General features: G+C 43.7%; 1 protein-coding gene across 3 annotated transcripts in view; it reads left to right on the top strand.

Annotated features, from left to right (window-relative positions):
* The window catches only part of GIT2 (GIT ArfGAP 2), a 117,699-nt gene that overhangs the window by 58,954 nt on the left and 34,073 nt on the right, over positions 1-24,672 (top strand). For all 3 annotated transcript variants that reach the window (XM_075830682.1, XM_075830672.1, XM_075830691.1), the window contains exons 13-14: positions 18,929-19,071; positions 23,960-24,109. In XM_075830682.1, the coding sequence (XP_075686797.1) occupies positions 18,929-19,071; positions 23,960-24,109 (293 nt within the window). The remainder of the gene's footprint in view (positions 1-18,928; positions 19,072-23,959; positions 24,110-24,672) is intronic.

The raw sequence follows: 24,672 nt of genomic DNA, 5'->3' as shown, positions 1-24,672 counted from the left end.
CAGAAGTGACCCCTATTTGGAAACTACACCCCTCAATGCTTTTACCTACGGGTGTAGTGAGCATGTTAACCCTGCAGGTGTTTTGTAGAAATTAGTGTGAACTCGATGTTGCAGAGTGAAAATTGGATTTTTTCCACAGATATGTGGACAATATGTGGTGCCCGGCTTGTGCCACCATAACGAGACAGCTCTCTAATTATTATGCTGGGTTTCCTGGTTTTAGAAACACCCTACATGTGGCCCTAATCTCTTGCCTGGACAGTCGACCAGGCTCAGGAGTGAAAGGGTACCATGTAAAATTGAGGCCTAATTTGGCGATTTACAAAGTATTGGTTCACAACTGCAGAGGCTCAGATGTGAAATAATAAAAATAAACCCCTGGGAAGTGACCCCATTATGGAAACTGCACCCCTCAAGGCATTTATTAAGGGGTGTAGTGACCCCACAGGTCTTTTCCATAAATGAATGCGCTGTGGATGGTGCAAATTAAAAATTTATATTTTTCCCTAGATATGCCATTCAGTGGCAAATATGTCGTGCCCAGCTTATGACGCTGGAGACACACACCCCAAAAATTGCTAAAAGGGTTCTCCCGGGTATCACTGTGCCATATATGTGGAAGGAAACTGCTGTTTGGGCACGCTGTAGGGTTCAGATGGGAGGAAACGCCATTTGGCTTTTGGAGCGTGGATTTTGCTTGGTAGTAGTTTTGTTTGGAGTCTTACTGGTGTTTCCGTTTATAATGTAGGGTATATGTAAGCCGGGCGGAGTATATAAGGGGCATAGTCAGGGGGTATAATAATGGGTTAAAAAAAAACAATAAAATAATCCATAGATGTGTGTTACGCTGTGACACAATCCTTTCTGCACAGGCCGGTGTCGCACTGATAACTGGCGTCCTTTCTTATCCCCCTTTTGGTCCACACTCCGCGCCTTTGTAGTTTGGGGAATTTTGCTGGGAAAGTGTTGTCCTGGTATAATACGGGCACCGTCGCTTCCAGCGGATATGTTTGGGCCCTCCCTTTCCTGGTTCCCTAATTTTAGGTCCTTGAAAAATCGCCTCTTCAAACAGAAGAAATGTTCCCCTCGGGCACAACTGCATATTTTTTTATTTCCTGACTTATTGGAGCCATAACTAATTTTATTTTTCATAGACGTAGCGGTATGAGGGCTGGTTTGTTGCGGGACGAGCTGTAGTTATTATTGGTACCATTTTGGGGTACATGCGACTTTTTGATCACCTTTTATCCTAATTTTTGGGAGGCCAGGTAAACAAAAAAACGCAATTCTGGCACAGCTTTTTTCGTTTTTTTTATACAGCGTTCACCATGCGTTATAAATTACATTTTAACTTTATTCTGCGGGTCCGTACGATTCCGGCGATACCTAATTTATAGGACTTTTTTATGTTTTACAACTTTTTGCACAATAAAATTACTTTTGTAAAAAGAATGTATTTTTTCTGTCGCCAAGTTGTGAGAACCATAACTTTTTATATTTTTTGTCGACTGAGCTGTATGAGGGCTTGTTTTTTGCGGGACGAGCTATAGTTTTTATAGGTACCATTTTTGGATACGTGCGACTTTTTGATCACTTTTTATTCTAATATTTGTAGGGCAAAGTGACCAAAAAACAGAAACTCTGGTAACGTTTTTTACGGTTTTTTTTTTACGCTGTTCACCGCGTGCAATAAATAATATAATATTTTGATACCTGAGGTCGTTACGGTCGCGGCGATACCAAATACATATGGTTTATTATTATTTTTCAATAATAAAGGACTTGATAAGAGTAAAAGGGGGATTGTGTGTTATTTGATTACTTGAAACTTTTATTGTTTTCAAACTTTTATTTTTTGCACTTTTTTTTACACTTTTTTTTACACTTTTTCTCAAGTCCCACTAGGGGACTTGAAGTTCCAACGGTCAGATTTTTTTTTTTCTAATACATTGCACTACCTATGTAGTGCAATGTATTAGATCTGTCAGTCATTCACTGACAGCAAGCCGATTAGGCTTTGCCTCCCGGCGGGGCCTAAATCGGCTTCCGTAATGGCAGAGCAGGAGACCATTGTGTCTCCTGTTGCCATAACAGCAGTCGCCAGTCCCGATTGCCTGTCAGGGCTGGCGATCTGCTAGTAACCGCTACGATGCAGCAATCTCTTTCGATTGCTGCATCGAAGGGGTTAATGGCAGCGATCGGAGCTAGCTCCGGTTCCTGCCGTTACAGGTGGTTGTCAGCTGTACAGTACAGCTGACTTCCACCGCTGATGACGCCGGATCAGCTCCTGACCCGGCGCCATCTTGCCGACAGCTACGGAAGCCGATCAGGCTCCGCCGCCGGGCGGATCTTGACCGGCTTCGGTGCTAGGCAGACCGGGAGGCCAGTATTAGGCCTCCGGTTGCCATTGCAGCCACCGGAACCCCGGCAATTTCATTACTGGGGTTCCGATGAGCTGCAAACACCTTAAGTGCAGCGATCGCGTTTGAGCGCTGCACTTAAGGGGTTAATGGCGGGGATCGAAGCTAATTTCGGTCCCCGCCGTTACAGCCGGATGTCAGCTGTAAGATACAGCTGAGATCCGGTGATGATGGGACCGGCTCAGCTTCTGAGCCGGTCCCAAACATTTGGCGTACATGTACGGCAAGATGCGGGAAGTCAGTACTTTCCATGACGTACATGTACGGCAAATGTCGGGAAGGGGTTAAAGTAGAACAGATAAAGATATGTGCTGCCTATATATATATATATATATATATATATATATATATATATATATATATATATATATACATACACATATACACACACATATACATACAACCTGGGGACCACTTATGTCATGGGATCGCCATCTCCCAGGTGAGATGGTTGGCACACATAGAAAGTTCACTCCAACTCCTTGAGTAAAATGTTTAAACCAGCCGCAGCTAGCTTTATTGTCTTCACAACAGCAATCAGTGGTACAACAATAAACATACAAAATAAACCCTAGGCCGTCCAGCCTCTAACACATTCGGTGTCCCTCACTACGAGACACTGGGCCTTGTGCCCAGCACCTCAAAACCGTCACAGCTTTACCTCACACGGTGGTGGCTCTCACACGCTAGCATGCCTGTCTTCCCCAGACTGAGAGCGCTGTGTGAACTGTACACACCTGAAATAAAGAGCCGTCTCAGGTGAAGCCTAACTAAGCTCATCAGACAGCCCAAGACACGGACTGTCTGTATGGAGTGGAAGCCCACCCTTCTCCTTCACACTCCAGCAAACCAGGCCCTATTCCAGGCATTACACCCAAGCAGCCACAGAGAAAACCCCTCACTGCTGTACATGCTCCCTGGTTGCTTAAAACCAGAGTTTCTGCACTGTCCAGTAGCTGCACTGCTAATATATATATATATATATATATATATATATATATATATATATATATATATATATATATATATATAATATAGTAAATCCTTTCAAAATACGAGACAGCACACCTTGATAGTGAAAAAAAGTGGATTTATTCACCACATGCGACGTTTCAGCCCTACTCCATGGGGCCTTTCTCAAGCATAATATATGCTTATATATATTTTTTTCTGCTATATATATATATATAATGTGTGTGTGTGTCTTATATCTGGCTGTAGGTATAGTTATCTACGGCATTGTCTGTTCTCAGAGTTATCACTGTGTTATCTGTGGTGTTACATAGGACTGCTGGTAACATCTACTACTGGGTATATATGGGTCTGTTTGTGGATGTGTCTTTTGTGCTTGTGTATATATATGTGCCTTCTATGTATTTGTATATGTTACTATCTGCGTATTTATCTGCCGGTGTTTGTATGTCGTATATATTTATGCATATATTCCAGATGTGTGTATATTTGCCTGTATGTCTAAATATCTGTTTTTATGTATGTACAATAAATATGTTCCAGTATGTGCGTGTCTATATATGTGGTTAGTGTTTGGTTTGTGTAGGTGCGGCAATAGAGGGTACCGCACAGGGCACCATCCAACCGAAGGCCGGCCCTGGGTAAATTAATAATAAAATTAATTATCCATGGCTAGTGACGTATGCTTTGAACCAATCCTTTATGTACAGGCTGGATTTTTAGGTGCAGGAGTCGCATTTCTAAAGGGTGTCCGTGGTATTGTACAAAATATCCGCACTCCAGCGTTGCCTAATCATTGACTTCTTCACTAGCCCCATATGTAGCGCAGACCCCAAAATGTCATAGTTTCCACTGCATTTACAGGGTCTACCAGTGGGGGCTGCAAATGATGATGTGGGGTTTTAGGTGAAGAACTGCTACACATATAAATTAGTCTGGGCCACCGTTTTATTGCGTTCCGAGAGTCATAATTTTTTATTTTTCCGTTGGCGAGCTGTGTGAGTGCTTGATTTTCATGGAACGAGCTGTAGTTTTTACTAGTATAGTTTTCGGGTAAGTTTTTTTTTTTTTTTTTTTTTTTTTAATCAGTATTTTTTGGGAGATGAGCTCAAAAAACAGAAATTGTCATAACTTTTTTTTAATACATTTTTAGCGGCGTTCTCTGTGCAGTATAAACAACATGTTTACTTTATTCTGCGGTTCGATACGATTATGGCAATACCAAATTTTATATCGTTTTGATGTTTTACTACTTTTGCACAATAAAAACACTTTTTTTTCTAAATAAATCTAATGTTTTATTGACACCATATCCTGAGAGCCAAAACATTTTTATTTTTTTTTAATCTTTTTTTTCGACAGAGCTGCTTGAGGGCTGGTTTTTTGCCTGACAAATTGTAGTTTTTATTGGTACCATTTTGGGGTATTTGCGACCTATTTTGTTCACTTTTTATTCAATTTTTTTGGAAACAACGTAACTAAAAAAGGAAATTCTGCCATGGTTTTTTATTTTATTACGGTGTACACCGTGCGGCATAAATAATAATTTTATAGGTCAGGCCGATACGAACGCAGCGATACCTATTATGTATAGGTTTTTTTTGTTTTCTAATTATAAAGGACTTGATCAGGGAAACAGGGCAATTATTAATTTTTATTACGTAAAAGTTTTTATTTATCCAAAAACGTTTTTGTTTTTTTTTACACTTACTAGGGGACCTGAAGATCTGATCTTTTGATTCCCAGTACAATACACTGCACTAGTGTAGTGCAGTGTATTGTAACTGTCATTTTACAACAGACAGTCAGATTATTAGGTCTTGCCTTGGGCAGGACCTAATAGGCTTCCGTACCTGGTAAACAGGAAGCTGTTGCTAGGCTTCCTGGTTGCCATAGCAACCATCGGCACCCCGCTCCTGTGCCCGCTTATCCTCAGGGCATTACTGTATGCCCATTTGCGGGAACGCACCGCTAAGAAGGACATACAGTAACTCCCATTTGCGGGAAGGGGATCTTTCAAGCCTATGTTATCCCATCCAAAGGCCGCATATTATAGAGGAGAATATGCTAAGCTCAGGGCTACATGTTACTTTTCATGTAAAAAGCTGTTCATATGCTGCTAGGACTCTACAATTTCCACCAAATACCTACTCGTTTTTTGTTCACATACTTATATTAATTCCCGCAGTTACATACTCTTCACTACTTACATAGTTACATAGCTCGTACGGTTGAAAAAAGACACATGTCCATCTAGTTCAACCCATGGGATGGGAAAAGGGAAGTAAAAAATTTCTACACATTGGAGCTAATATTTTTAGTTCTAGGGAATGATCTAAGCCTTTTTTTAAAGCCATCTACTGTCCCTGCTGTGACCAGCTCCTGCGGTAGACTATTCCATAAATTCACCGTTCTCACAGTAAAGAAGGCTTGTCGCCTCTGCAGGTTGAACCTTTTTTTCTCCAGACGGAGGGAGTGCCCCCTTGTTTGAGGGGGTTTTAAATGGAACAGGATTTCACCAGATTTTTTGTATGTGCCATTCATATATTTATATAAGTTAATCATGTCCCCCCTTAGTCGTCTTTTTTTCAAGGCTAAATAGGTTTAGTTCTTTTAACCTTTTCCCGACCACCCCACGTAGATTAACGGGCTGCAGCACGTTGATTTACGTGTGCTACTAATGGAGCACACAGGCGCTCCCTGCAGCCCGGCATCTCCCAGTACAGGCTGCTACTAGCAGCCTTAATACTGGGGGAAAACATCGGGTCGGATCACAGCAGTGATCCGAACCGATTAACCCCTTAATTGCAGCAGTCAATAGCGACCGCCGCATTTAAGTTGTTCTAGCAGCATCGGCTACGCGATTGCGGGGGCCGATTGTTGCGAGGGGCGATTGCTATGGCAATCGGAAGCTTTAACAAAGGCTTTGGGTCTGCCATCTATTGAAGGCGATTACGTCCTGCCAGAGGCAGGACCTAATATGCCCCCTGTCACTGTGAAACTCACAGGTATAATAGCTGTTATATATTATAACAACGATCCAACAATTGGATCTTCAAATCCCTAGTAGGACTAAAAAAAAAAAAAAGTTACAAAAAATGTCAATAATAATTTCAAAATCGCCTTTTTTCCCTTATAAAGTCCTTCTATTATTAGAAAATAAAAGAAACTATGCATAATATGTATCTCCGCGTCCATCACGGCCTGAACTATAAACATATGTAATTTATCCTGCACGGTGACCGCCATAAAAACAATTATTAAACTATACCGGAATCGCTATTTTTAGTCACTTCAGCTCCCAAATAATTGCATAAATAGGGATCAAAAAGTCACATGTACCGATAAAAACTACAGTTTGTTCCGCAAAAAACAAGCCCTCACACAGCTTTCCTAATAGAAAGATAAAAAAGTTGTGGCTCTTAGGCCTCGTTTACACGAGCGTGATATACGTACGTACGTACGTACGTACGTGCGACGCGCGTGTCGTACGGACCTATATAAGTCTATGGGGGCATGCAGACAGTCCGTGAGTTTTGCTCAGCGTGAGTCCGCTGAAAAAAACTCACGACATGTCGTATCTTTGTGCGCTGTTCGCTCATTACGCACCCACGCACACCATCACGCAAAACGCACACGCTCGTGTAAACCAGGCCTTAGAATATGGCGACGCAAAAACATTTTTTTTTTTTAAAACCGTGATTTTATCGTGCAAACACCATAAAACATAAAAAAACAATCGATCCGCAGAATAAATTAAATAGGTAATTTATAGCGCATGGTGAACACCATAAAAAAAAAAAAGAATAAAAAAACAATAAAAGTTTTAACGGCCTAATTATACTAAATTCAGCAAAAAAACCTATGGGCTCAAAATGCTCACTATACCCCTAGACAAATTCTTTTTAGGGCTGTAGTTTCCCAAATGGGGTCACTTCTGGGGGTTTGTCCACTGTTTTCGTCCCTCGGGCTTTGCAAATGCTACATGACACCCGAAAATCAATTGAGTAAACTTGATCTCCAAAAGCCTAATAGCACTCCTTCGCTTCTGAGCCCTGCTGTGTGTCCAAACAGCCGTTTATTACCACATATGGGGTATTGCCGTAATCAGGAGAAATTGCTTTACAATTCTTGGGGCGCTTTTTCTTCTTTATTGCTTGTAAAAATTTATTTAGATTTTTTCATTTTTACGGACTAATTCCACGAAATTCTGCAAAAAACCTGTGGGGTTATAATTCTACTATACCCCTTCATAAATTCCTTGAGGGGTGTGGTTTGCCAAATGGTGTCTTTTTGGGTGTGTTTCCACTGTTTTGGCACTACAAGACCTCTTCAAACCTGACATGGTGCCTAAAATATATTCTAATAAAAAGAAGGCCCTGAAATCCACTCGGTGCTCCTTTGCTTCTGAGGCCGGTGTTTCAGTCATGTAGCACGCTAGGGCCACGTGTGGGATATTTCTAAAAACTGCAGAATCTGGGTAATAAATATTGAGTTGCGTTTCTCTGGTAAAACCTTTTTGTGTTACAGAATTTTTTTTATTAAAATGGATTTTCCGACAAAAAAAAGATTTAGTAAATTTACCCTCTACTTTGCTTTAATTCCTGTGAAACACCTAAAGGTGTATTGAATACTTTGAGGGGTGTAGTTTTTAAAATTGGGTGACTTATGGGGGTTTCTAATATATAAGACCCTCAAAGCCACTTCAGAACTGAACTGGTACCTATAAAAATAGGTTTTGGAAATTTTCTTGAAAATGTGAGAAATTGCTGTATGTTCTAAGCCTTGTAACGTCCTAGAAAAATAAAATAATGTTCAAAAAACAATGCAAATATAACGTAGACATGTGAAATAGTAACTATTTTGTGTGGTATTACTATCTGTTTTACAAGCAGATACATTTAAAATTAGAAAAATCCTAATTTTTGCAAATTGTCTTTACATTTTGGTGTTTTTCACAAATAAGCAATGAATTTATTGATCACATTTTTCCACTAGCATAAAGTACAATATGTCACGAGAAATCAATCTCAGAATCGCTTAGATAGGCAAAAGCATTCCAGAGTTATTACCACATAAATTGACACATCAGATTTGAAAAAATGGGGCTGGTCCTGAAGGCCAAAACGAGCTTGGTCCTGAAAGGGTTAATCTTTCCTCATAACTTAGATTTTCCATGCCCCTTATTAGCTTCGTTACTCTAGGGCATCTTTTCTATGAACTGGACTGCATATTCTAGATGAGGCCGCACTAATGCTTTGTAAAGTGGCAATATTACATCCCTGTCCCATGTGTCCATGCCTCTTTTAATACACGACAATATCTTGCTGGCCTTTGAACAGCTGATTGACATTGCATGCTGTTATTTAGTTTATGATCTACAAGTACACCCAGATCCTTCTCAACAAGTGACTCCCCCAGTGTAGCTCCCCCTAGGACATATGATGCATGCAGGTTGTTGGTACCTAGATGCATAACTTTAGATTTATCTACATTAAACCTCATTTGCCAAGTGGACGCTCAAACACTCAGTTTGTTTAAATCCGCTTGGAATTTATGAACATCTTCCATAGACTGAACAATACTACAGCTTGGTGTCATCTGCAAAAATAGAAATAGTGCTATTAATCCCATCCTCTATATCATTAATAAATAAGTTGAATAATAGTGGTCCCAGCACTGAACCCTGGGGTACACCACTTATAACCGGGGACCATTCAGAGTAGGAATCATTGACAACAACTCTCTAGATACAGTCCTTGAGCCAATTCTCAATCCAATTACAAACTATATTTTCTAAACCTATAGTCCTTAATTTACCCATTAGACGTCTATGGGGGACAGTGTCAAATGCCTTTGCAAAGTCCAAAAACACTATATCCACAGCGACCCATCTGTCTAGGCTTCTGCTCACCTCTTCATAAAAGCAAATCAGGTTGGTTTGACAACTTCTGTCCTTAGTACTATAAGTGACAGCCAGCATGGTTTTACTATTTGTCACATAATTCTGTATATAGTCCCTCAATAGCCCCTCAAACATTTTCCCCACAGCATTGTCTACATCAGCTGCTCTTTCTTCTGTTGTATATACAGAGCTGAAGAACCCATTTAGTAACTGCCTTCTCTTGATCCCCTGTGATCAACTCCCTATAACCACTATCTAGGGGTCCTACATGTTCAGACTTTGGCTTTTTTGCATTTATATACTTGAAGAATTTTTTGGGATTTGTTTTACTATCCTTGGCCACCTGCCTTTCATTTTGTATTTTTGCTAATTTTATTACATTTTTACAGATTTTATTAAGCTCTTTATATTTTACAAAGGCTAGAGCTGTACCCTCAGATTTGTATTTTTCAAATGCCCTTTTTTTGTCATGTATTGCCCTCTTTACAGAAGGTGTAAGCCATGTGGGGTTTAATTTTAGTCGTTTATACTTGTTACTTATAGGAATAAATTTTGCACTATAATTATACAAAGTAGATTTGAAAATCTCCCATTTATCATTTGTACCATTATTTGACATTTAGTTCTTCCCAGTCTATATCTTGAATTGCAGCCCTCATCCTGGGGAAATTGGCTTTCTTAAAATGAAGAGTTTTTGCCCTCCCAGCCTGTGTTTGTTTTTTACAGTATAAGTAAAATATAACTATATTGTGATCACTGTTACCGTGGTTTTCACGAACATTGACATTCCCAACAAGCTCTGCATTATTAGAAATGACCAGATCCGGGGGGCGTGGCTTGGGCATGGCGCTGACCAGACGTGCTGCTTGAATGCTCCGTTCCTGCACTTCCCTAACCCGATCATAAGCACATTAATAAGCATCATTTTATTACCCTGATGGTCAGGAAATCCAAGGCCTCCACGGGGACTCCTTACTGTACACGGCAGATGTCTTCAGCCGGCTCCATCCAGAGATTTCTGACCGACGCTGCAGCTGGAACATCATCTAAGATGGCGCCGCTGGAGGGGAGGTGAGATGGCGCCGGGACTTTGCTTCCAGAGGGGCTATCATCTGCGGCCGGTGCTGCTGCATCAGGTACCGCTAGTACCTTCCCCTCGATATCGGGCTCTCAGGGGCAGTTTCCCTCCCTGCTGGATGGGATTGAGCCGTGCTCTTCTGGGGCTGAGATGGTGCTGCCTGCGCGGGACTGCTCGCCACGTGGTGCCTGTCATGGCGGCCGGGTTTCTCCCTTATCCTCCCCTCATGTGGTGGGGCCTGCAATGTCGCCTTCTACCTCTCCCAGAGATATGGCTGTTCATCCCTCCTCTCATATAGGTGGTTCTGCTGTCCTAGGGGATGATTTACAGGGCCTGAGACGACAGTTATCAGCATTGCCCACTAAACAGGACATGGAACGTTATGTAAACCGTCTTGAGACGTCGTATAAATCAGAGATACAATCTCTTACTACTAATTTATCTCAATTGTCCTATCAAGTACAGCGGATGGAAAGCGATGTATCCAGTATTACACAGCAACAAGTTTCTCATGCCGACCGATTGGATCAACACTCCAGATTCACACATTATTTAACCTTGCTGAGGATCATGAGAATCGGAATCGCCGTAATAATATTCGGCTTCGGGGCATCCCTGAGGATATCTCTCCGGGTCAACTCATTCCTGCTCTACAGTCTCTGTTTAATTCATTACTCGGGCGCCCTGCTGCTGATCCTCTGGAGCTGGATAGAGCTCACAGGACTCTAGGCCCGCGTAACCCGGATCCTGATAGGCCTAGAGATGTGCTATGCCGTGTCCATTTCTTTTCTCTTAAGGAGCAGATTATGAGGAAGGCACGGGATAAAGGCGAGGTTTTATTACATGGAGTCAAGATCCAGCTGCTGTCTGATTTGTCCAGGATGACTCTGGACAAGCGCCGAGTGCTACGTCCTTTGCTGGATGTCTTTAGAGAACATGAGATCTCCTATTCCTGGGGTCACCCCTTTCAGTTGCAGGTTCGCAGGGACGGGGCACTGCTGAGTGTTCGTGACCCGGGGGATATTCCGGATTTCTGCGCTGCTCTCCGTTTGTCTAGAGTCTCTCTCCCTGATTGGCCTTATGTTCCCATCCCGCCGCCGCGTCCACGATCACGCAGGCGAGGTCGTTCTCCTGCTTCTCTTATGAGGCGTCATGATGGTCGTCATGCGGAGCCGATGTGATGCCCTTTTAATGTCTCCTAATTGCAGCCTGCTGTCGGAGCCTAATTACAATGGTTATTGTGTTCATCAGCTGAGGCAATTATATTCGGAGTTTCATGTGGTCATTGCTGTGTGGGTCTGCATTATGTTTTAGGTGATTGCTGTTGGAGACCTGGTGGCTAATGTTGTCGGTTGATTGCTGTTAATACGCCACAATCGTGAATGTTTATTTTTATTTTCTTTATTGCTAACCTGTGTGTACATTTATGCTGACAATGAATGTATTCAGGGGTGTTCTCTGCTGGGGTTTTTTTAGTGCCCTACTAACAATGTATATTCTTATTTAATTATTTTTGGGTATCACACTAAGTGCCTTGGTTTTCCTTTCTTTTCTGTTATATCGTTATTTGCTATATAAAAATTGCTGGGTTAGGGGGTGCGGGGCGCTGGCTAGACCTTGTCCTGGCTAGACACTTCTCCTCTTAGGGTCTCACTGGTTATATCCGGTGTATATTGGATTGTTTCTCCTTGATTAGATCAAGGAGTGGGTGCTTGTTTCACCCGCTTGTTTGTCCTTGTTGTCGTGTCTCCCTTCCTTGTCTGTTTTGTCCTTCTCTTCATTGTGGTAGCACATTTCTTGACTTGCTAGACCTACGCGCGTTGGAGATGGCACAGTTGAAAGTCTGTACCTTTTAATGCTAGAGGGCTTAATGTCCCGGAAAAACGCTCGCAGATATTGTACAACATGCACAAAGAGCGTGTAAATATCCTGTTTTTACAGGAGACTCATTTTTTTTGGTGGGCCACACCACAGTTTATAAATCGTTATTATCCAGTCTGGTTCCACAGTGCCAACCCGGAATCCAAGTCCAAGGGTGCTAGTATATGTATTCACAAGTCACTCTCTCATAAACTGGTAGATGTCCTGGTTGACCCGGGTGGTCGGTATGTGTTTCTTAAACTGTCCATTCGGAATAAGCTGTTCACCTTGGCTAATGTGTACCTCCCCAATCAGGATCAGGCGTGAGTGTGCTGCGGGTACTTGCGGAAATTGGAGGAGTTCATGGAGGGAGTTTTGATTGTGGGCGGTGATTTTAACCTGACGTTCGATTCGAGGCTTGACCCCTCCTCGGGCAGGTCTGCGGTTCCGAAGTCCCACTTGGGAACCTTGAAAACTGTGATGCATTCCATGCAATTGATTGACGTGTGGAGGATTCTGCATCCTCAGGTAAGAGAATATACTTACTTCTCCCCGCTACACAATATGTACAGTAGGCTGGACGCCTTTCTTATTAGCCACCATTTGCTTACCTGGCATCCTACCTCCTGAGGTGGGCTCTATGGTTTGGTCGGATCATGCCCCTGTATTTCTGACACTCACGTTTCCTAGTTCGGTACCCAATTTCCAATCTTGGAAACGTAACGATAATTTATTGCGTGACTCAGTGTGTGTGTGTGTGTGTGTGTGTGTGTGTGTGTGTGTCAGCCCTTAAGGACTCGCTAACCGTTTTTTTTTTAGGTACATACACATTACACCACCCCATTACCATTACAGTGGGAGGCGCTAAAGTGTGTAGTAAGGGGAGTCCTGATCCAACATGGGGCTTGTTTGAAGCAGGAAAAAGGGGTAGCCATTGCGCGGCTCCTTGCTCAGATACGGGACCTTGAATCCCGTCATAAGCGTGTGCTTTCCTCACAGATATTTGCGGAACTTACTACAGCGAGAGAATCCTTGCGTTCTCTGATAGACCAGTCACACGCTCGATTCAGGGACCGGATGCGAAAACATTCGTACGAATTTGCAAACAAATGTGGCAGGTCTCTGGCACGGATACTACATCCTCGCACCCAGGCGTCGTATATCCCTAAAATTACTTCTCCTTCGGGCGGTGAGGTTCATGATCCGGTGGGCATCACTGATTGCTTCAGACAGTATTACTCGGCATTATATAATCTTAAAGGCCATTTTCAGGATATGCAGGCGGATGCGTTGCGGGATAAAATAGACCGGTATGTGCACGACACTGCGTTGCCGTCATTGGGGGACGGGGAGGCCTTGGGACTTGAGGAAGATTTTTTGGAAACGGAAGTGGAGCGCGCTATGGGAGACTCCCCCTTGGGCAAAAGTCCGGGACCCGATGGGTTTAATAATAAATTCTACAAGACATTTAAGGATCAATTGGCTCCGTTCCTGACGAAAGTTTTTAATTCTGTGTCTTCCTCGTGTCCCTTTGCACCTCAGTCCCTTGAGGCTCATATTACCCTTTTACCAAAACCGGGCAAGGATCCGACGTCGTGTGCAAATTTCCGACCAATATCATTGATAAATGTAGACGTTAAGATTTTTGCGAAGTTGCTGGCCTCTCGACTCTGGCCTTTCTTACACGATCTGGTCACAGATGACAAGGTGGGGTTTGTGCGTGGTAGGGAAGCGTGGGACAACACTAACAAGACCCTCCTTTTAACATCCTACTGCCAATCCTATAAGATACCGATGTGTTTACTCTCGGTCGATGCTGAAAAAGCTTTTGACAGGGTACATTGGGTGTTTCTCTGCAGTGTCCTGACACAGGTTAGCCTTGGCGCCACTATGGTGGATAGGATTATGGCATTATATCATGGGCCTACGGCCCGGGTTCGAGTTAATGGTTTGTTATCTGACTCTTTGTCTATTACTAATGGCACGAGACAGGGGTGCCCACTCTCACCTTTGCTCTGTTTTGGTCATGGAACACCTGGCCGTGGCACTGCTTAACAACCCTAATGTTAATGGCGTCTGTGTTGGCGCGAAACATCACAAACTAGCATTGTATGCCGATGATCTCCTTGTGTACATTACGACTCCCATGGTTTCCTTGCCATCTTTGACCGGGGAATTTGAGCGATTTGGTCATTTGAGTAATTTTAAAGTCAACTATTCTAAATCGGAGGCATTGAATATATCTCTCGATACTGCTCTAGCCTCTCATCTTGCTCGTGTTTTCCCGTTCAAATGGCAATCTAAATCTCTAAAATATCTGAGGGTGCATATTCCCACACAAGTCGGATTTGTTCGCTTTAAATTACACACCCATTCTGCAGCGCACCTTGAAGGATTTAATGTCATATGGTGGGAACCGCATATCGTGGTTTGGGCGCATTAACGCGGTTAAAATGGACATTCTGCCCAAATTCCTATACATATTCCAAACCGTCCCTATCATAATTCCAACGAGCTTCTTCCAAACCTTACATAGGGCCATAACTAAATTTGTTTGGGGCTCCTCTAAGCCTCGTGTTCGTTTTGCTGTCCTTAGTCGGCCGAAAGTGGAGGGGGGGGGGGGCAGGATTGCCGGATTTTAAACGCTACCACCAAGCTGCGGTCCTCATGCGATTGGTAGACTGGTTCCGCTCAGGTGCGGGTAAGCAATGGGTGCGCATTGAGAAGGCTATGTCTCCCCTAGCACTGTCATCTCTGCCTTGGTTGTCTGCTCTTCAGCGACCTTCATCTTCTCTGCCTTCCCTCACACGTCAGTTTCTTGTAGTCTGGGAGCGGATCATTGCTACGATGGACGTTGTTCACCGTCCAGGTCCTCTAATTCCTCTGTTGGGAGAGACAGGACGGTGGTTTCTTGGCTAAGACTCTTACACCTGAGGGTACAATCTTGTCACAGTCTGTTGTCTCTGAGGCCTGCCCGGGGGGACGTCCGGTTTGGTGGTCCCATTTTCAGTTGCGCTCCTATCTTTCTTCCATGGGCGACCGTCTTGTATTGCTGCAGGATAAGACTCCTCTGGAGCACTATTTGTTGTTTACTACTGCCCCCTCATGTGTTGTCCTATTTGCACGGGATCCTTCTACCCAAATACGATTACTCTCAGCTGACATTCACTACCGCATGGGATGAGGAATTGGGGACTCCACACTCTGCTGAGGAGTGGGGCACATCTTTCTTCCTGGCGCATAAGCTACCGACCTCGTGCTTCGCCCAAGAAAAAAATTATAAGATTCTCACCAGATGGTACCGCTGTCCTTCTTTGCTGCATAGGATATTCCCTGATGTATCTGAGTGCTGGAGGTGTGGGGAGGCTCCTGGAACCATGCTGCACATTTGGTGGCTTTGTCCCAAGCTTCGTCCCTTTTGGAGAAAAATTTTTGATCTTGGTAACAAACTTTTTCATACTGAGGTTCAGACTTCGGCCTCCATTGGTTTACTTTCCATGGTTCCGGGATCACTCCCACACCTCAAAAAGAGTGTCTTTCGGCATTTTTTGACCGCAGCAAGAAGTGTGATTCCTCGTCATTGGAAGTCCAGCACTGTACCTTCCTTGAAGGAATGGGTGACGGAGGTGAACGGAATTATGAGGATGGAGGAGTTGATGTCTGCTGATCAGGGTAAAGCTGAGCTCTTTGTCCGCACTTGGGCAGTGTGGTCTGGATTCCGGGGTGGTAATGATCTACCTCTCAGGCTGGATGGCCTCTTTTGAACACCTATATAAGCCTACCTTTTGCGTGCTAGGTCTGTATGTGTTTCCCCTTGTTGTCTTGTGTCTGTGTTAATCTGACATATAGTGTGCACTTATATGCGATAATTTTTATCCAACTGTGGGGACTGGCTTCCCTAAATAATGCACTATCTTTGCTGCACTTATGGTATTGTTGTTCTCATTGCATTCTTATTTAGTTTTTGCTTACTGATTAGGAGGTTACCTCCTACTGTTGTTTCTATGTCTTTGTGTATTTTATGCGATATTGAAGTGGTTATATTGCACTGCGTGTGAATTTTGCACATTTATGAAACCATGTGTATGCTGTTATGTTTTGTATATTTTCAAAATAAAAATCTTTGATAATGAAAAGAAAAAAAAAGAAATGACCAGATCCAACAGAGCTTCACCTCTAGTCGGGTCTTCCACAAACTGGCCCATAAAATTTTCCTGCAACAGGTTGAGGAAATTTCTCCCCTTTGCAGTTGAAGCCGAACCATGACGCCAATTAATATCCCGGTAATTAAAATCTTCCATTATCACTACAGTACCTGCCTGTGCCGTCCGCTCCATCTGTTTTATATAGCTGAACTTCCATCTCCTCAGTTATATTGGGGGGTCTATAGATTACACCAAAAGTAATGTTTTTCAGTGTTTACCTTCCTTTGTAATTCCACCCACAAGGTTTCAACCTCCTCACAATCTTCACCCTCTAATGTCTCATTAACGACACATACAGAGATGGAATACGGCACATACATCTCCATAGAGAATGCGAACGGGAGCCGTTCCATTCATTATAGCGTACGCCGTCTGTGTGGGAACAGCGCATGCGCAACTCCCACACAGACCAAAAGGAAGGTCTTCGGTAGAACGAAATCCGGCGCCATTTTCATCTGGATCGAAAGCTGCGGCCGGACAGTTAGATGACGACTTCCGGTTGCGGCTTCCGGCCATATGATCAAGGCAGCGAAGACGCAAGGCAGAGGAGCGAAGGCGGCAGGAGCAGGTAAGTTATGTTTGTGTATGTGATGTGTTTATTATGTTCGTGTTATACTGTCTGATTACCACAGTATCTAGTCCTCCTCCTACACTGTGCATTCGCTCAGAAAATGGCGACACACAGTGTAGGAGGTTTGACGATACAACCCCCTCCTTTCTCCTGGCTCTAGCCAGGATAAGGGAGGGGGGATTGTGTGAGGACACTAGAGCGAGTGTGTCTACCCCAAATTTGCAGCATAAAGCAATGAGGTTGCTTTACCACATTGCCAATGCTGCAATTTTGGGAATTGCTCCCTCTAGTGACCAGCACATGGAAATGTTATAAATTAGAATCTAATTTATAATATTTCCTGACTTGTAAAAAAATTAAAACAATGTGTAATCACTTATATACTAGCTGTTTAACTGAAAAAAATAAAAAATTCTAGCGACACATTCCCTTTTTAAATGTTTCACTTTCAGTATCGGAAATGTGATTATTTGACATTATTTGGGCATTTTTATTTTCATTGCTGTTTTGTAACAAAAGGATCTCCTTATCTTGTTGCCTAGTCTTCTCCCCACAGTCTGTATCTCCCCCCACCAATATAGTCTGACCCCTCTCTAACCTAACTACCCCTTTATTTTCTACATTGACCTCAGTCCTTAGCCCTAGTTTAAATACTCCCCCACCCCAGCTAGTATTCTCTCCCCCAGCACAGCGCACCCCCTTCCATTTAGGTGCAAATCTGCAGAATATAGTTTGTACCCCAATGAAAAGTCAGCCCAGTGCTCTAGGAACCCAAAGCCTTCTCCTCTGCACCAAGCCTTTTAACCATGCATTTAACTCCCTGAGCTCCCGCTGTCTTTCCTGTGATGCGCATGGCACAGGCAGTATTCCTGAGAATACAACCTTGGAGGTCCTTCCCTTCAGCTTGTAGCCTAGTTCTTTAAAATTATTCTTAAGGCTCCTCCACCTACCATTTATTCTGTCGTTGGTACCGACATGGACCACGACAGCTGGATCATCATCAGCCCCTCCCAGCAATTTGTCCACCCGTTCCACCACATGCCGAACCCTGGCACCAGGGAGACAGCAAACCATTCGGTTGAGGCGGTTTTGGTGACAAATTATTCTATCCGTCTTCCTGATTACAGAATTCCCTACAACTACCAATTGTCTTGCCTTACCTGCATTACCATCCCGCCGACTACTAGCTGGGCTGTTCTCCCGGCTGTTAGGGAGATCAGTATCCACTAAGGCTGCCATTTCTGAGACCACTTGTAATTTTTGTTTTCGACATTTTATCAATTTGTCTGCATTGAAGAGAAACCAAGAAACATAGTGGTACCCACCTGAGGATTTGAATACAGTAACTGGACATTGCATAAGTGAAAGGACCAGGATACATGGACCAAATGGGTTTAATTGAAGGTGCAAATCTACCTAAGGAATAGCCAGTTGTTCTCAAAATCCAGAATAGAGTAATGTATAGTGGATGCAGCACACAATCCAATGTTGCACTGTCAGTCTTTCTTCACCCTGCGATAGCAGTTGCGCGCTGCCTTTGATCAGCATTGCTAAATTCTAGATTTTTAGAACTGGGCTATTTCCTAGGTAGTCTCACTTTATTTAAAGGGTAACTAAACTTTCAAAAAAAACTTCAGACATGTCATAGTGACATGTCAGAAGTTTTGATCGGTGAGGGTCTGAGCACTGAGTTTCTGATTTGGCTTTCCTCAATAGAAAGTCTATAAATCCCTACACCAATTGCTCGGCTTTCTGGAAAAAGTGTATCAGAAATGAAGCGGCTCAGCGCTCACCCGAGTTTTTTGAAAGTTTAGTTACCCTTTAAACCTGAAGGATCTAATTTCTAAACACAGAGTGAACTTACTTGACGTGTGCTTTCCATATTGAACATTAGCAATCCTCTTGTATGTCTTGTAGATAATGTGGAATTGGTCTTAAAAAGTATAAGAAATCAACATAGCAATGAAAGCCAAGAAAGTGACCAGCCTGACTACGATAGTGTCGCATCTGATGAAGAAACTGATTTGGAGAATGTTCCACCTAATTCTAATAGAGAAAAGGTATATTTTGCCTATTTTTATTTCGATATTGTAAAGAATTTGCATTTAAAAGGCAATAAATAATGGAGGACTAAATCTCACTCTATTACACCCTTTACTAGGATTTATGACGTTTAGGCGGGATTTTCCATTTCTTTATTTGCTCTGACCTTTTTATAGAAAGTTACATGTGGACATTTCTTGGTCCTCTAGATTTTGTTGGGCCTAATTTTATCTGATTTCATGCCTCGTGTTAAACAAGGCTCAGTGATGTAAAGGGATTGTCCAGTCTTCTGTAAACAAAGCTTAAAGGGGTTTTCCAGTCCCTAAAAATTGATGGCTGTTAATAGCTGATTGATCAGGGTCCGACTGCTGGGACCCCCACCGATCCGCTGTTTTAAAGGGGCCACAGCTTCTGTACGAGCGCTTCTTCCTCTTCATTACAGTCACTGCTCATATTGTGAATCACCGACACCGCAGTAGCGGCGGTTGACAGTGTTTTAGCCTTCTCTCATTCACTTCAATGGAAGAAGGTTGTAACACAGTGAACTTCCGCTACTGCTATGTCAGCGATTCACAATATGCGCAATGATCGTAATGAAGTCGAAGAAGCGCTTGTACGAGCTCTGCGGCCCCTTCGAAACAGCTGATCGGCAGGGGTCCCGGCAGTCTGACCCCGACCGATCAGTTAATGATGGCCTATGCTGAGGATAGGCCATACATTTTTAGGCACTGGAAAACCTGTCACCTGCCCAAAACACTGCAGCTAACATTTGCGTTAGGCTGGGTTCACACAGTTTTTTGCAGGCGGAAAATCTGCCTCAAAACTCCGTTTGGAATTTTGAGGCAGATTTTGCTCTGCCTGCACGCCGATTTTTGAGCGTTTTTCGCCCGAAGCCATTGAGCGCCGCGGGCATAAAATGCAGCGAAATACGCTTTCTCTGCCTCCCATTGATGTCAATGGGAGGTCTGAGGCGTAAACGACCGAAGATAGGGCATGTCCCCCCTTTATCCCATGAACCGATTTTTCTGCTCGCGGGAAAAAAACGCCTCCGCCTCCCATTGAAATCAATGGGAGGCATTTTCGGCCGTTATTTTTGGCGCGGTTTCCGCGTCAAAAAACTCAGTGTGAACTCCCCCTTAGATTGCCAGCGGCTAAAGGCGTTTTTTTGTTTGTTTTACTCCCTGTCTTTTCTGAGAGATCAGTACCATTATGTTTTGGGGCCTGATATTCAAATGAGGCCTCTGACTGTCAAGTGGGTGGTTAACACTGCCCACTTGGCAGTGAAAAGCCTCATTTGTATATTGGACACTCTTAGGCCTCATGCACACGACCGTAGCCATGTGCACGGCCGTGATTTTCGGGTCGGCTGGCAGCGGAGTATCGCCCGCGAGCCGCCCGCCAATCACAGGCCATGCACATGGCCACGGGCATTATTTGCTATGAGCCTGGACTGCAAAAAAAGTGACATGCCCTATCTTTGGGCGTTTACGTCTCTGACCTGCCATTAACATCAATGGGAGGCAGAGAAAGCGTATTTCGCTGCGTTTTTTTCCCCACGGTGCTCAATGGCTGCAGGTGAAAATCGGCGTGCAGGCAGAGCAAAATCTCACTCCAAAATTCCAAACGGAATTTTGAGGCAGATTTTCTGCCTGCAAAAAACTCGGTGTGAACCCAGCCTTAGGCTTCATGCCCATTTCAGTCTTTTTTTTTTTTTTTCTTCAGGGTGCTAGCTGTTTTTCAGACGGCTAGCACCCTGACCCATTCATTTCAATTGGGCCATGCACATTTCACTTTTTTTTGACGGTCTCGTTGCTCCGTTCCGACAAACGTAGAGCATGTCCTACTTTGGTTCAAGATTCCGTGACCGTGAGGCCCATGCAAGTCAAAGGGGCCGTCAAAAAAACTGAAGGCACACGGAAGGCATCCGTGTGCCGTCCGTGTGTGACGGAGCCGTTGCCTAGCAACAGCCGGACGGGCAGAGGTACACATACAGACACATACTGCACTGCACTAATCTGCATCCCCTTCTCTCTGTCAGCACTGATAGAGAGAAGAGGCTGCTGATCAGTGCTGGAACGCAGCGATATTAAGAAAAATAAGTTCATACGTACCCCGGCCGTTGTCTTGGTGACGCGTCCGTCTTCTGACAGCCAGTCCGACCTCCCTGGATGACACGGCAGTCCATGTGACCTCTGCAGCCTGTGATTGGCTGCAGCGGTCACATGCTCTGAAATGTCATCTCAGGAGGCCGGACTTGAGGAAGAAGCAGGGAGTTCTGCGTAAGTAGTAACTTTTTTTTCTTTTTGTTGCGTTTTTTTTTAATGAACCATTAATCTATATTGTGAGCGCTGCGCATGGCATTCCCTGTCCAGCGGTAGTCTCTGTTCAGTGTGCTGAAATAGTTAAAGGGCTGCACTGATCGGCAGTAACTCTTTCAGCACCCTGGACAGGGAGTACCGCTGGACAGGGAATAGCATGTGCGGCACTCACAATATCGTGTACATAGTGTAAACGGGTTTCAGTTTCCTCTTGGAAACAAACACGGAAGTGTACATGGGGTATACACGGGAAGCACACTGTCCCAATCACGGACACACGGATCCGTGAAAAACGGTGATGGAAGTGTGCATGAGGCTTTAGGGTATCTTCACACACAACTTTTTGCAGGCAGAAAAATCTATTTGAGGCAGATTTTTACCTGCCTGCACTTTCTTTGCCGTGGCTTTCGCAGCGTTTTTCGGCTGTGGCCATTGAGTGCCGCGGGCAAAAAAACGCTTGCTCTGCCTCCCATTGGTTTCAATGGGAGGTCAGAGACAGAACCACGGGAAGAAATGGCACGTAACGTTTTTTCCGCTCGCGGGGAAAAAAAACGCCCATGCCTCCCACTGAATATTAATTTCGGTCTTTTTTTGGCATGGTTTCTGGGTCAAAAACCGCGTTTAACTGTGTGAACTAGGCCTTGGGGTGCGTTCACTTATATCAGTTGCATCAGTTTTTTTTGTTTTTTTTTATGTCTCTAGTGATTACGACTGATGCAAAAACTGATGCAAAAATGTATCAGTTGCCATCAGGCTTTTTCACAATTTTTTTTACTTCAAACCCATCAAGTGTCATCGGTTCTTATCCAATCGTCCACCAAATGTGCCAATTTTATCAGAGTGGTGCATACTTTGTGATAGATTGGATACATGATAGATTAGATACTTGTTGTGTACTTGTCATTTCACAAAACTTCTGACGTGATCCTGGCGTTTCAGGGCTCTCCTTCTCTGCTCCGGCCTCAGCGCAACACTGAAGTCTGATACACACATTGTAATGTCATATTCAGTGCAGCGCTTAGGCCGGTGCCGAGAGGGAGATCCGAGAAGGCAGCTGCTGTCTACTCGCCTCAGAACAGATCTTCGAAGCAGCCTTGTGAACCTGCAAAGACACCACTAGCTTATTTCAGAGAGTAGCTAGTTTTTGGTGCCTTTACATCTACCCAATCCCACCCCGCATCTCCTACCTACCCCCACACCATGCGGGGGATTGCTGTTTCTATTCACGCGACAGGGTCCGAGTGTTGGCCGCTAAAAGCAGCCATCTTGGTCAGTTTTTGACGGCCGTTTTGAATCCGTTCTGTATTTTTAGTTTTTGACGGATGATTGTGACCCGTTTTGTATCCGTTTTTCACTGTCCGTTTTAAAAACGAATGAGTTTTATTTGTGGATGGCGCCGCAGCGCCCGCCCTCTGTGGATGGCGCCGCAACGCCCACCCTCTGTGGATGGCGCCGCAGCGCCATCTAGTAGCAGAATCCCCAGCTAGAGCTTTGCCGACTCTGTCTGGGGATTCAGCTCCTATAGGGAGCCCCTGATGTCCCTGTCCATATATTGACCGTGACGTCAGGGGCTCGTCCTGGAGTGGAATCCCTGGCCACAGTATGGCCGATGCTCTGGCTGGGGATTCCGCTCCTAGAGGGAGCCCCAATGGTGCTATCTTCTCCAGGAACGGAATTATGGCTAGAGTGTCGGCAACTCTCTGGCCGGGGATTCCGATCCAGGAGGACCCCTGACGACGCTTTGTGTGAGGGAATTATTTGATCGATGCTGCATCTTGGCGACCATCGTCGTGCATGAGCCGGGTGAATGTTAGAGCACGTGCTCGCCGGCCATTAGGTGTTTTAATTCAATATTTAGTGTGACCCCCTGATGATGCACCCTGTAAACTAGGGGTGTGGAAACGCATAGGGACGCAAATTTACTGGCATGGATGACCAGGTGTTTATATCATAAATAAGGGGGAAAAATACGTTGCCGTTTGAGGTGCACATAGTTGTGTGTTACCTTTTCTGCACCCCCTGTCTGGTCGCCGTGCTAACGCCTGAAGAGTTGTTTGGCTGTTAAGCCTTCTTTTACTCTTTAATTATCATAATAAAATTCAAGTTTTAATTGTTCATACAGGCAGTGATATATTCATCTTGCACAATTTAGTTTTGCAGGGTGCTGGTAACATATTAAGTTATATGTCGTTTACAGATCTACAGTTAATGAATTTAACTGATCTGCTAACTATATTTAGCTTTTAAGATGCTGACCGTTTTACTGGATTACTGCCGAGTGGATGCCAGGAACCATGGGATCCTTGTCGAAAAAAAGGAACAGAGGTTCTTGCCTAACTTTCTCATCCTTAGCTTCCCCTTTTGGTCTGACCTTCCATTAAGAATATAAGCTGTGTTAAAGGGGGGGGGCCTGCAGCGGGTGGTAGAAGTGCCAGTAGATCTACCTTTACTTTCCTCGAAAAACCCAATTACATTTCATTCTCCGCTTCTTAGAAATAGTTGACTGTCATTTTAATATTCTTTTTTAAATGAATTGGCTTTTTCTGCGATTTAAAGCTGTATTCCTATATATGTATTTTTTATCTAGAGTTTGGAATCCGACTTATCTGATGGGACCTTTACAGTACAAGAGTTTCTGGAAGTTAAAAATGCCCTGACTCTATCAGAAGCAAAAGTTCAACAGTTAATGAAAGCCAATAGCAATCTCAGTGATGAGCTTCGGATAACGCAAAAAAAGGTAACTTATTTACCGTATGCTGCTTCTGAATACAAATAGTTCAATCAGTAACACTCTACTTACCAGTGTGTTTCCATTGCATGCGCACCGCACCATTTATTTCATGTTTGTCACAAGACTTTGGCTAATAGGCATGGGTATTATATTTTCATCAACATTCGTCCCTGGAATATGTACTAACTGGAGAATGTATTCTTATACCCTTCTTTTTTTATTTTTATTTCACCAATTTGATTAACCAATAGATAACCCCATATATTCCCCATTAAAAAAAACAACAATTCTGTAGTATCTTTTCTTAGAACTGTGTAGTCTTATTCGTCCTAAAAAAATGTAGACACAAAAATTGACAGCTGGGTGTTACCAGTTGGGGGTGTGTCCTTACATAGACTGGCACTGTCCAATCAGTGCTGACAGTGGGACTGTATAGGGACACACCTCTCTGACGAGGAATGGTTACACCCAGTTATCAATTTATTAATACATTTCTAGGAGAAATAACAAAGGAACAACGCTACACAGAGCTATTAAGAGAAATTATGTTCCAGAATTGTTTCATGGAA

The sequence above is a fragment of the Rhinoderma darwinii genome, chromosome 1 (assembly GCF_050947455.1).
Source record: "Rhinoderma darwinii isolate aRhiDar2 chromosome 1, aRhiDar2.hap1, whole genome shotgun sequence".
Lineage (NCBI taxonomy): Eukaryota > Metazoa > Chordata > Amphibia > Anura > Rhinodermatidae > Rhinoderma > Rhinoderma darwinii.
Note: the sequence above shows the minus strand (reverse complement) of the source record. Positions and strands in the feature narration are given on the sequence as shown.